The sequence below is a fragment of the Lampris incognitus genome, chromosome 10 (assembly GCF_029633865.1).
Source record: "Lampris incognitus isolate fLamInc1 chromosome 10, fLamInc1.hap2, whole genome shotgun sequence".
Lineage (NCBI taxonomy): Eukaryota > Metazoa > Chordata > Actinopteri > Lampriformes > Lampridae > Lampris > Lampris incognitus.
The window spans coordinates 27,791,972-27,805,127 of NC_079220.1; the positions used below are offsets into that span (position 1 = coordinate 27,791,972).

Here is a 13,156-nt window from a genome sequence, read left to right on the forward strand (position 1 = left end):
TTGCAATTTCACTTAGTACTGACAGTGGATGAAAATCTTGTATATTGAAAAAGGGATTTCTTTTTTGCTTGAATCAATTCAAGACAAAAATAAGTAAGTTATATGCTCTCAAGTGTTGCAATACATTGTTATGTGAACTTTGTACTAATAACTAAAATCTTGCTTGTATTGAGTAAAGCATTAAAAAGAAATGTGAAGAGATGCAGCGTCAGATTGCACATTGCATGGCAGAGTGAAAGGAGGGAGGGGGGTCTAGAGACAGTAAGAGAGAGAGAGAGAGAGAGAGAGAGAGAGAGAAATGATGATGGTGATGGACCACAGCAGTTCTCCCCCTTATCAGGGGCTCTGTGTTCCATTGTTGGAATCCGCCCAGGCTGCCCATCCTAGGAAATGAGAGCTTCCTGTTGTTTTATAGAGCCTTCCTGCAAAAAGGTTGAGATATGTAATCTGTATCCACCAGGGAAGAGCGAAAGAACCATGTCAGGCAAAATGACAAGCATCAATTCCTCTCCCGTGGCTTCTTGGGGTTTTGTAGCATTTCTTCTATGGGGTAAGTAGCGAATTTACACTGTCTAGCACTGTGCTCCTGTGAATGAGGTTAGAGGGACGCCGGACACACCGCAGACTTTTCATTTGCCCTCTGTCTCACCTCCGATGTGGAATGCATAATGCTTACAAACTTTCAGTGAATGAGAGACTTTTGAAGGGGCTTAGCTAGTCCCATGATTAAGTTCCATATCTTGATTCTGATCTGTGCACATTTTTCCCCATGTTGTGACAGTGCAAAGTAGTACAGCATGTCTAAAAAGAATGTATGCTTTATTGTGAAAGAACTTCAAAAAAAAGTTGTTGGATTACAGTTTGCCAGGGCTTTTGTCCTTGCTATTTATTTGTGTCTTGTTTCAGACGAGTTCATAGTTTCCCTCGAAGGAGAGTGAATATGTTCAGGTCTAAAGTGTGCTCTTTCCTCAGATTTGTTCAGATTTCCTCAAGGGAGACACGAACAAAGGGAGGATGCACTCTTGCCACTGGCCAGTTCTCTATTTTTTTTTTTAACCTTCCCTACTTTCAGAAGTCTTACTACATCTGCATTATAACTCAGCCCTGAGAGTGTGTTTAACTGTGTTAGTGAGGTTTAAGAATTAAAACTGTGTGATGCACTGTAGTGCATGTTTAACAACTTGTACTACTACCACTACTAATAATAATAATACCAATACTACTACTACTACAACTACTAGTGCTGCTGCTACTACAACTATTACTATTACTACTACCACTACGACTACTGCTACCACTACTACTCTTACAACTACTACTACCACTACTACTCCTACGACTACTACTATTACTACTACAACTACTATTGTTACTACTACTACTACTACTACTACGACTACTACTACCACTAATTACCACTACTACTCCTATGATTTCTACTATTACTACTACCACCACCACTACTACTACTACTACTACTTCTCCTCCTCCTACTACTGTTACTACTACTCTTACTCCTGCCACTACTACTACTCCTACAACTACTACTACTACTATTACTACTACTCCTGCGATGGCTACTACCACTAGTACTACTACTCTTATGACTACGACTACACTACTATTCCTACTACTACTACTACTACTCCTACTACTCCTACCACTACTACTGCCACAACTCCTACTCCTACTACTACTACTACTACTACTACTATGACGACTACTACTACTATTACTACTACTACTACTACTACTACTCCTATGACCACTACCACTTCTACTACTACTACTACTAGTACTACTACTAAAACTACTACTACTACTACTACTACCACTACTACCCCTATAACTACTGCTGATACTACTACTTCTACCAAAAAATTGTGTTCATACAGCCTTGATCAGAAAATGAGACCAACAGTGTCAGATATCGAGGTAAAAACAGGTAAAACAGGTAAACAAAGACAAAGTCAGAGCAGAGAAATGGCAGGCTATCTCATAAGGTTTGATCATCAATAGCGTTTTACTATTTATCGAAACAACTAACAAATTTTTGCTGTTTCTCACCAGCAGTCGGAGGCACAATGGTAGTCGGTTTGGTCAGTGAGGAGTTGGGGGATTTTTCGGCCACGACATTAGGTTTGTATATTTTTAGTGATGACAAACACAAGTGAAAAAAATCACATCAGAGCCTAAGTGACATACAGTATACCCCCTGCTGTACTTCTTGATCCTGGCACTAACTTGGCATCTGCTCGCCACAGGGTATCACTTTACAAAGGCAGTGGACAAGATGACGAGTAAGTCTTAATTTTAATTTCCATTTTGTCACCGCGAAAAAACAAAAGAATTCGCCATGCAGATATTTTTGTGCCTAATGTGTTATGTTTCCTAAGTGATCAGTATTTTCCAAAGCATTTTTTCCCTCTGACATTTAGAATTAAGCTTTGAAATAGAACATACATAAATATTCAACACTTCTGATCTCACTTCATCATTACATATACTGAATATATTCATCTGGGGCTTTTTTTTTTTTTTTTTTTTGCTGGACCATTTTCACAACTCCTTTTGCCCGGTTTGGACGTGAAACAGTTCCTGCAGAGAATAAACACAACAGGAACCTTGCGTTCTGCCAGATTTGCACAGTGAGTGTGTGCTGTCATGAGAACTCAAGACAAACTCTAGGGGAGGTCTGTGCCTGTGAGGGGTCAGCGGCGGCAGACACAAGACCCGTAGCTGTTTAGAGTCAAAGGTTAACTGAAACCTCATTATGAGCAGTCCCCACCTGGCTGTACTTCCTGTATTTGTTCGTCATTCACCCCATGCAACGTCTGTAATCACGCATGAACTCTGAATTGTGAAACAGCTGAAACTTTGCAACCCCCGCCACCCCCCCGCTCACCTCCTTCGCTGTTCCTCATACTGGGCCTTCCTTTTGTATTTATTTTTTTTCCTTCACCTCCCCCTCCCCCACACCAGACCCCCCCCCCCAACTCGGAGCTCCTCCTCTGTTGAAAAGCCACACTTCCTCATGTCATTACTAAATCAAAACGTTGCTCAGCAAACAGATGTTGTGAGAGGCCCAACATATGGACACGGAGACACAAGTTTAACATGTTTGTCCCGAGGAAAAAACATGCAGTTAGGGGCAATCCGTGAAATCGGTTCTCTCACCAGGTGCTGCAGACTTAAATCTGGAGTGATTTGGTTTGTATGGCAACTTGACGAGGTGTCTTTTGAAAAGCAGCGCGGAAGAGTGGAAAGCCTACCTATAATATGTACGGTAGTGCGGTCATAAGCTTACTGTTACATAAAGGCGCACAAGTCCACCCATATTCCCAGAGTGACTACGCTGGAGGCTTGAGAAGACAGGAAGAAGACCCGCATGGTTAGCTATCTGCCTTTACTATCCTGTATGTGGAGGTGGTGGGGGGTGGACCTTTAAAAAAAACAGCTGGCAAGCGCTGGCTCACAACTTCAATAAGTTTTGATCAAATTAACCTGAATATGAAATCATGGCTGGCTGCAGAGCCCTACACCCTACAGGGTCCAGATTACATCCACTCCTAAACACCGAGCCATAAATGTTTACTTATGTTTCCTATTTGGCAGAGGCAGCCCATAAGGCAAATAAATCACATGCTGTGAGCCGGCCAGGCCTTTGACTGTGAGAAACTGAGACTAAAAAGCAGAACAAGAGTTAGGGAGTAAAGGATTTTCAGATGTGAGTTCAGCCCAGCTTGGGTGTGCTCCGCTTTTATTTGGGAGAATGGAGAGGACAATCTGTTGCCTCCACCCCTTTAAAAAGGCAAGAAAAGCCTAAAGAAATGTGCGTTGGAGAGGGGAAGGGCTGCTGCCAAGGCGCCGGGGTAAGACGGACAGAACATCGCAGAACATCTGGTAACCGCGGGTAACTCCATTTGGACATCTGGTAACCGAGGGTTACGCTGCGTCTCGTCCACCCTGTCGGGTTTCCTGTTATGCCTCGCCGTGTACGGTCTAAGGAGTTAAGGCTCGCTATAATACATGGTCATTGGTTGGGACAAACGCACCTTTATTCATTTTTTCTGACATGAAGGGAGCCCTTGGTTTCATTGGAGTATTCCTCTCGTTTCTCTCTGGTGAGTGTGTGGTCTCTCTCTCTCTCTCTCTCTCTCTCTCTCTCTCTCTCTCTCTCTCTCTCTCTCTCTCTCTCTCTCTCTCTCTCTCTCTCTCTCTCTCTCTCTCTCTCTCTCTCTCTCTCTCTCTCTCTCTCTCTCTCTCTCTCTCTCTCTGCAGCTGCAGACAACACGGTTCAATGCTGGACATTTGGAAGGACTTTATGAGCTCTGGACAGAAAAAAAAAAAGAAAGAAGAAATGCAGGGATACAGTTCTCATTAACATGATGTTTGCCAGATACATGTGCTCTTTTGACTGAAAATGGAAAAGCACAGGCTATGACATGGCGTTTTAGGCTGGTCTTATAGTAGCTTTGTGTAAGCTATGTTAACATGTTCACTGCCAGGGAGCCTGTGCATATGGCATTGTCAAGTACTAAAAGCAGTTCAAATGAATATCTTGTCTCAATAACCTCAACACTTTCCATTCTATTTTCTCTTTTTAGACACAAGTTATGGAGACTTTCCCAGGGTACACGGTACGTAGAACTTCTAATCTTGTTCAGAATCCAGAGAGACCTTTGTCCAAGACAACTTCTCTTCATATGATAATCTCTATCTCACTTTCTCTTTCTGTCTCATTCACTCACACGCCCATATTTTTCATGCAGATTGTGGGAATAATTCTCTGCGCTGTGAGTTTTTCTGCAACTTCTGTGCCAGTGAAGCCAGGCCAACAATACATTGCCTTAACAGGCTATTCGAAGAAGCATGCGTCACACCTTTCAAGGACATTATGACGTCACTAAATAACACCGACTGGTGTGTGTGGAAAAATGTAGTGAGGTAAGGAGAATGGGCTGGCATGTTTGCAGTGGATTACTTTAATTGTGAATGTCCATGTCTTGATGCATGCTCAACAATCCAGGAAAGAAAATTTGTAATTTGTGATACTGGGCTATACAAAAGAAATTGACTTGACTTGACTTGAGAAAATCAAAGAAGGTTGAATCAGTTCATCTGGATACACTGTTGTAGCCAGATGAGCTGATTTGACCCTCTTTGATGTTTATGTCCATGACTGAATTAAAAAAAAAAATCAAGTAATTCATTTTGATTTGCACACACTCTAAAGGTATGGTTTTCCATTTTTCTGATACGCCTTTCTTTTGCACTGCAGTGCATATAATATCTTCACCCTTTGCACGGAGGAGATATCAGAGTGTCTCCTCATCCCATGGCCCAACCCTCTAGTGGAACAAACCTTCGTGGAGATTCACGCCATGTATTTCCAAGACTGTCCCACGGAGGAGCTGAGTGACCCACCACCGGGCATCGTCTTTGCCCTTGTGATGACCCCCATCTGCCTGATCCCTGTCATGGTTGTCCTGGTGGTGCTCAAGACCAAGAATGGAGATGGCAGCTCCTGATTGGGGGGGTTGAGGCGCTGCCTTCAGCCGTTTCATATGCCACAAATATTCAAAAAAAAAAATTCTTTTTAAATCCGAGAAACCCTCATCTCTCCCGAGTTGGCCGGTCTTTTTTTTTTTTTAACATAAGAACATGGTGCTTCCATCTTTCTAGGGACCATGCGCCTCCCTGAAAAGATGACTGACAGTTCACAGTCCTGAGGTGTCCTGAAGTCTCGCAGACAACTCGCTGTAGGACGACATGCGGTGTCTGACCGCTTCAGTGTAAAGTCATCTCAATGACATCAGGATTAATGGATTCTGTGGTTCTTCAATGAAGCACTTACCTGGGTTAAATAGAGATTCCAAGCACAACTGTGACATGACACATTTTAATATGATTCTAGTACCCTACTTCATCTCAAATCACTTTTAAACAAGAACTTGGTGAAAAAGCTGTGATTCTGAAATGTAAATCACTATATCTGAGCCTGAACACAGGCCTTAAATTGCATTTGAAATTGCTTAAACAAGATGGGGATGGGACCCCTTCATTTAAACTGGAGCAACCTCCTCTTCTGCACTTATGTTAAGTTCTCTATTCAGGGAACGGTGACAAAAGCTCTCAAGCTTGCAACAGTGAAATTTAAAGTGTGCTCATGTTGACGGTCCTCAGAATGCTGGAATATTTGAGTTGATAGAAGACACCGAGCAGTTTGTTAGCAGAGTTCATACACTTATCTCACCAGTGCTTATCCACGACTTTCATTCGATGAAGTGCAAAGGACTGTTCCTCAAACCTTTTATTCTGGTTGGAGTGGTTAATTATTTACGAGTAAAATGCTCCACAATAAAAACAAGATGACATGTCCTCTATCTGTACACTAGCTATTTTTCCTTTTCTTTAACGTGTTAGGGTGGGGTGGGGGGGGGACTGTATTCTTTGATCTGTGCTAGTGAGTAGATGAGGTAGTAGAGGATTGGATAGAAGGGAGGATGCAGTAAATACTGTGAGTCATAGTACATGGATGAGAGAATACACCCCAACTAGGAGATCGCTTTCCCTTGTATTGCCCATTTCCTGGGCTGAAAGAGATCCTCCCTGCCCGCATGATGACAATCCTCACTTATCCTGTGATGAGCCAGGTGAACCGGAAACCTTCCAGGTGTGTCCACCAGTGGAAGTTCAGACAAGACGCTGCGGCCTGTCTGCCCAGTGTAGCACGAAACACTGACCACTGATTCAGAGATAAGAGTCTTATATGTTTTTGCCTGAATCCTGATAACGCTGTTTTGTATTTTTATTCTGTCTTTGACAATGAAGCCATCGTAAATTCTTTCAGATTTGAAACAAAAGGAATATGTATGTATATACTGCATTATATTTCTGCTACTGTCTATGCTAACCAGACTCACTGTGCTGTCTGAGAGACGACGCTCTTGTTTGTTCTCACACGATGTGCAGCATATTCTTTTTATAGACCTGTTTGACGATGAATATAAATCTACAACTGGATTGGTAGGTGTGATTGCCTGTTTTAGTTGTGATTTTCTTGTCATATGATTAGTTGCATATGAATAGAAACCACCGACACACATCTCAGAAACTATTTTCATTAAGTCCATACATCCTTGAAACACACTGATATTAAAAAGCAACTGCAATTTTGTTTCCAAATGTGCCTCACATTCTCAAAGGATGTACAGATAGAGTAGATAGATAAATGATCTTAATCTTAATGTGTTTATGATAATCAATGTATTATAGATAATCAGTTTTTGTTGTGCTTTAACATCACTTTAGATAACTACAGCTATACAGATTTACAGACAGACATGCAGACATAGATAGATAGATAGATATATAGATAGACAGACAGACAGACAGACAGACAGACAGACAGACAGACAGACAGACAGATAGATAGATAGATAGATAGATAGATAGATAGATAGATAGATAAGGATAGATAGACAGATATACAGACAGACACAGACAGATGGATAGATAGATGGATAGATAGACAGACAGTGTTATAGCAGGCAGCACTCTGGGAAAAATAACCCTTAAAAGTGTTCATGCATCTGAACAAACATCCCTGATCCCATTGGTACCATGCAGATGGTACCGTTTTGTGTCCAGGTAGAATTCCCTGTGTACTCAGTACAGTTGTGCTGTGCAGTACGAGCGCTGCTGTAGTGGAGAAGCAGTGACAGGAGTCATGTATCACACCCTCATCTGGCACACAGAGCACTGCTGGGTGGGCCTCTGTGTGTATTTTTCTGTGTGTGTGTGTGTGTGTGTGTGTGTGTGTGTGTGTGTGTGTGTGTGTGTGTGTGTGTGTGTGTGTGTGTGTGTGTGTGTGTGTGTGTGTGTGTGTCCGTCTGTCTGGCAGGGTTGGGTGGGAAAGTGTGTTTGGTGACCTTCCTCTCTAGGTTATCCTCATCCCCGCCCCCTGCTGATCTCATCCAATTCTGTGTTACTGGCCCAGAACCCTTTTTCCACTTTATGCGAGAGCAAGTTAGTGTCCACATTTCTTCTTTATCGACACCACACACTGGACAATACCACACCATACCATCTCATTCAGTGTTTTATGGTGCTGTACTTCACTGGAACAAGGAATCCGGTTTTCTAATCGAGACAGACACATGGCACTACATATGACACGCAAGTGTACAAGATGTATTTGTGAAGACAAAATTAACCCCATTTCATTACGTTAATCTATTATGATATCAATTTTTGTCGAGAATATTTCCAGGGTTAGGGTACAATACTATGTAAGATCCCTGAGGACTACCGGCTCATTGCCTTGTGAAGATTTTTTTCTTTTTTTTTTTTAATGTACTAAATGTTTCCTGTCAAACTTTGCTCTCTAGTGGCTGTTTGTGGCACAATAATGTTCTGCAGGTTTTGACAGAAACCAGAGTTACGTTTCAAACAAGCAAATGAACTAACAAAATAACAAATATATGAATGAATGAATGAATGAACTACTAGATATGATCTCGATATTTCAAGATTTGATCATTCATTGCCAATTGTGACATCATCATTATCATAGCACCGTTACTTGTTAACAGGGAGACCAGACTTCACTGAAGTTTAGACGTCAAGCTCAACTTTTGGTGATTACTGATTCTTTTTGTTGTCGATGTTGATGATTTTGCCTTGTGACTCTAATGCAAAATAATTAATAAATATAGCAAAAACAAAGATTTCACCGAATCAAGACAAGCTTGATACAGCCGATGCTTTAATTTCAATCAGTGTTGTTTATCTCAGTCACACTTGCTTGTCATAAATTCAGAGTCCTCGTCCAGATTTACATTGACTGATAAAATATCTCCTCAGATATCAAATTTTAAGTCCAAGCTTCCCGCCAACAGTATTCGACCCAGAGATTAACTGGCCGCGTGGACATTCAAATCAAATCAAATTAAATGTTATTTATTGGAATTTCCCTCATTTTTTTCTTCCCAATTGTACTTGGCTAATTATCCCGCTCGTCTGAGCCGTCCCGGTCGCTGCTCCACCCCCTCTGCCGTTCCGGGGAGGGCTGCAGACTACCATAGGCCTCCTCCGATACATGTGGAGTCACCAGCCACTTCTTTTCACCTGGCGGTGAGGAGTTTCACCAGGGGGCCGTAGCGCGTGGGAGGATCAAGATATTCCCCCTCCCCCCCCCGAACAGGCGCACCGACCGACCAGAGGAGGCGCTTAGTGCAGCGACCAGGACACATACCCACATCCGGCTTCCCACCCGCAGACACGGTGTCTGAAGGGACGCCCGACCAAGCCGGAGGTAACACGGGGATTCGAACAGCCGATCCCCGTGTTCGTAGGCAACGGAATAGGCCGTTACGCTACCCGGACGCCCAATCAAATTATATGTATGTAGCACCATTCAGACAAGCAAATGCCATTCAAAGTACCTTACATAATAAATCAAGGACAGATCACAACATAAAAAAACCCAAAACAAAAACATAATAGAACACAATGAGAGGAATAAATCAAATAAAACATGAAGTAAACTAATATAATACTAAATGATCAGCAAAACACAGTAAAGCAGATAACAGAGCCCACTCCTCGGCTGAAATGGGCCTATGTTGGGAATAAAATCCCAATTCTTCAGTACTGCGTAATTTTATTTGATTTCTTTTTACATAATTGTGAGGCCAGGATTTAGATTATGTCTCTTATTGATTAGAGTGCTTAATAAGACAAGGAAAACATGTTGCAAGTGAAATAAAACTTACTCCAATGCACACAAAAAAAATCAGTGAATGGGAACCACAAGGGAGATGGGTAAATAACTAAACTGAAAACCAGATGGAGGAATTATGTTAGCACTGTATGCACTTACATTATCATGTGCAACATGTGTCGTCATCCATATATTTATCCAAACTAACAATTGTATACTCAACAGATAAATTCAAAATTATGAATATTATGACTTAAATTGTGAATTGTGACAACTGATAGGAGCTGTCTAGAGCCCTCAGTCATTCTGCCCCCTGCCTGTGGACCTCTCTCCCACAAGACATTCACAACATTGACTCTCTTCCAACCTTCAAAGCCCATCTCAAAACGTACCTTTTCAAACTGGCATATTCAGTCTGATCCACACTTCACTGAGGTTTGTGCAGGTGATGATTTTATACGTATCTGTTGTATTAACTTTTTATTGTCTACCCTGCTTTGTTTTGATTGTATGCTGTCTGATACAGTGCTGCTTGTTGTTTTTATTTTTTTTATTAACTGTGTTCTGTAAGGTGTCCTTGAGTGCACTGAAAGGCGCCCACAAATAAAATGCATTGTTATAATTATTATCATTGTTGAGGCATGTAGAACAAGCGCCGCAAGCAAAACCAGTAGGTAGATCAAGCAGCATTACCATCATCCATGCTTGTTATTGGACTTGTTAGGGAATTTGTTTCAATTATGATTTGCTAGACTTGATGAAAATCAAATGATCGCACCCATTAATGAGTTATGTAATGTGATAATAATGATGCTTTGTAAAATACTCAGGCAGCTGTCTTTGTGGTGACAAAGTTGACTCTTCAGTTGAATTCAATAATTCAACATCCGGGTATACACATCATTACAGCCCTGAGCGACGATAAATTGGATTAAGTGTGTGTGTATAGACAACAGATGGATGAATAGTATGAATAATGAACAAATGAATAGGTTAGTATAGATTTTTTTTATCTTCACATTCTGCTTGGACGACACTGTTGCTTCATAACAGAAATATGTCACAAATTACCCATCAGATTGTGTTATTGTAGCAAGTGGGGTTTGTCAGTTCTGCACACCTCCCATGTGAGGCAACTACATGGAGGTGGAGCAACAGTTAGTTATTGTGGTAGCAGTGGGCGGCTTGCACCAACTCTACCTGGTAAAGAAAAGAAGCCCAGCTAATATCACAGACACACACAGCAGTGTGCCTGTTAACACCATAAATATACAAAATATACGAATTCATGTTTGCAGCAGCCTCACCCAGTACCGCTGTGGGAAGATGGCGGCGTGAATTCACGTTTGAGGCAGCCTCGCCTAGTACTGTCCATGTGGTGTCTTTGTCCACGTCTAAGTTTGTCTTCGTTTGATAGCTGGGAGAGCTGGCACTGGATCGGCTGGGACCCCTTGGTCTGCTGCATCCTGTGGGACCAGGGACCATGGCCCTGCCCGGAGCTACGCCCGAGGTGGTAACATCGACCGGCAGGTCCAATAACACCAAGGGCGGTCTGGTGGCGGCCTCGCCTAGCATTGACTGTGGTGTTTTTGGTGTGTCGTGATGTCTGGCCGGGAGAGCTGGCGTTGGATCGGCTGAGGGAGCCTGGTGTCCTGCGTCTGGTGGGCCCGAGGACCACGGACCTGCCTGGAGCTGCACACGAAGAGGAAACACCTGGGGCGGTCTTTTGGGGGCCGGGGCAGGCTAAGCTAACTGCTAGCACATGCAGACCGGCAGTTCCGACAGTCATCCTGGCTGGCCTTCGTTCCCTTGGACAGTGATTATTTTTGGTTTAGTTTGGATATACTTATATGTTAGTTTGGATATGTGTGTTCTTGTAGTTCTTGTAGGTTTTGGATGTGTTTTTGTCTTTGTGTTGCTCTGCTGTGGGCTGGGGGAAACTGTATTTCATGTGAAATGACAAATAAAGTGTTCCTGATGCCTGATAAAACAGTAGCTCTCAGTTTCAGTCCTCTGGCTTTCTATTCTGACAGCGTGTTAATTACAGTCACCTGTTATGGCTTTTTATAAAACTGAGATTGGACGGCTGGCATACCTGCCGGAATAGAAAACCAGGAATACTTGGGGTTGTGTACAGAATTTCATTTGTCTGGTGTAAGAGTCGCCTATTGTCAAAATGATACATTTACTCAATGAAGGGGTCTTTAACGTTACATTCAAGCATAACCCTTCCGTTTCAAAAAGAAAAAAAATCTGTAGGAGGAAAATAAAAAAAAAAATGCAGTAAGAGACAAACGTCTACAGTCATCTGCCAGCTTCACTCAAACTGCTGTACGATCATGCCCTTGCACATAACCTCGCCGGGGGGGGGGGGGGGGCGACCTGACCGAGAAGGATGCAAGTTATGGGCCCCATAAGAAGGAGGCCCACAGGCATCTGTTTGTCAGCCCGGAGAGCAACATAACCTAGATCAGAACAGACACAGGCAGAAGTAAGCATGAACCCAAGGCCCTGCAAGACATCAAGATCTGTTTGCAGATGAAGATTGTGGAGTACCACAGGCTAGTAGAAGAAGAAGAAGGTTACGTGAACTATCAACTTTGACTCCCCCTTTCAACACCCCACCCCCCCAATGCACCACAACAACACCACTGTCCTCCGATGGCAGTGGATTTTTCAAGGACAAAAAAAAAACCCTTTAAAATCTTCATTGCTAGGTTTCAGCTAATTAAACAGATGTACGGTAAAGATATATTGTACATATATTATTTCTATTTTAGTGTTATATCACGGCGGCCTGTTCAGGGTGTCTCCCCGCCTGCCGCCCAATGACTGCTGGGATAGGCTCCAGCATCCCCACGACCCTGAGCGCAGCATAAGCGGTTCGGGTAATGGATGGATAGATCACCAGCATCTCTAGAAATGAGACTAAGAGTAGGGAAGGCTGAGCGTGATTACAGTATGTAAATACATACAGGCCATTTCAGCTGTAAACTGTGTGTGTGTGCGTGCGTGTGCGCGTGCGCGTGTGTATGTCTCGAGGCGGCCTCTAGATGGCAGCCTTTGAGAACGTATGCTGGACTACAGATCGACCCTTCTGTTTCTCTTTGGGGGAGATTAGTACGGTTTCTCATTTTGAGTTCACCGTTTCTATTTCTACAGCTGTTTTCTGATCAGGCTCTTCAAGCGCTGTGGTCAGTTAACATTAAAACCTCACGTCCTGTAGAAGAACCAGATTCGCCTCGGTTGCTCTGTTGAGACCTACCCATACTGAATTAACATGACTCCTGTTAGGCAGGCCCAGTTGTAAAGCAAATAAACCAAATAACCGTAAAAAAACAAAAACAAAACAACAAAAACAACAACAACAACAACAACAACCAAAAAACAAAACAAACTATCTAACCTATCTTGTGGATTCAGTTTGAA

The 13,156-nt window shown here is 42.6% G+C and overlaps 2 protein-coding genes across 4 annotated transcripts in view; one reads left to right on the top strand and one right to left on the bottom strand.

Annotated features, from left to right (window-relative positions):
* Window positions 1-254: 254 nt before the first annotated feature.
* ramp2 (receptor (G protein-coupled) activity modifying protein 2) lies at window positions 255-7,263 on the top strand. Of its 3 annotated transcripts, none has more exons than XM_056287707.1 (6): window positions 255-550; window positions 2,074-2,139; window positions 2,265-2,300; window positions 4,608-4,640; window positions 4,773-4,947; window positions 5,282-7,263. In XM_056287707.1, exons 1-6 carry the CDS (start codon window positions 391-393, stop codon window positions 5,529-5,531), a joined length of 720 nt encoding a protein of 239 aa, XP_056143682.1. In that variant the 5' UTR covers window positions 255-390; the 3' UTR covers window positions 5,532-7,263. The 3 variants fall into 3 exon arrangements, with proteins under 3 accessions (XP_056143682.1, XP_056143681.1, XP_056143683.1); XM_056287706.1 differs by having other exon boundaries at window positions 257-550; window positions 2,071-2,139; window positions 5,282-7,262; XM_056287708.1 differs by lacking the exons at window positions 255-550; window positions 2,074-2,139; window positions 2,265-2,300 and adding an exon at window positions 3,298-4,124 and having other exon boundaries at window positions 5,282-7,261.
* A 4,907-nt stretch (window positions 7,264-12,170) lies between these two features.
* Window positions 12,171-13,156, bottom strand: part of LOC130119781 (uncharacterized) — a 64,658-nt gene continuing 63,672 nt past the window's right edge. Inside the window, exon 7 of the mRNA XM_056288381.1 lies at window positions 12,171-12,192. Coding sequence (XP_056144356.1) covers window positions 12,171-12,192 — 22 coding nt within the window. The remainder of the gene's footprint in view (window positions 12,193-13,156) is intronic.

Excerpts from the sequence above, each read along its gene's own strand:
- ramp2 (XM_056287706.1), top strand. The coding sequence starts at position 391 with ATGAGAGCTTCCTGTTGTTTTATAGAGCCTTCCTGCAAAAAGGTTGAG. Across the intron at positions 551-2,070 it reads TGTAGCATTTCTTCTATGGG|CAGTCGGAGGCACAATGGTA; the intron begins GTAAGTAGCGAA and ends GTTTCTCACCAG. Across the intron at positions 2,140-2,264 it reads TTTTTCGGCCACGACATTAG|GGTATCACTTTACAAAGGCA; the intron begins GTTTGTATATTT and ends TGCTCGCCACAG.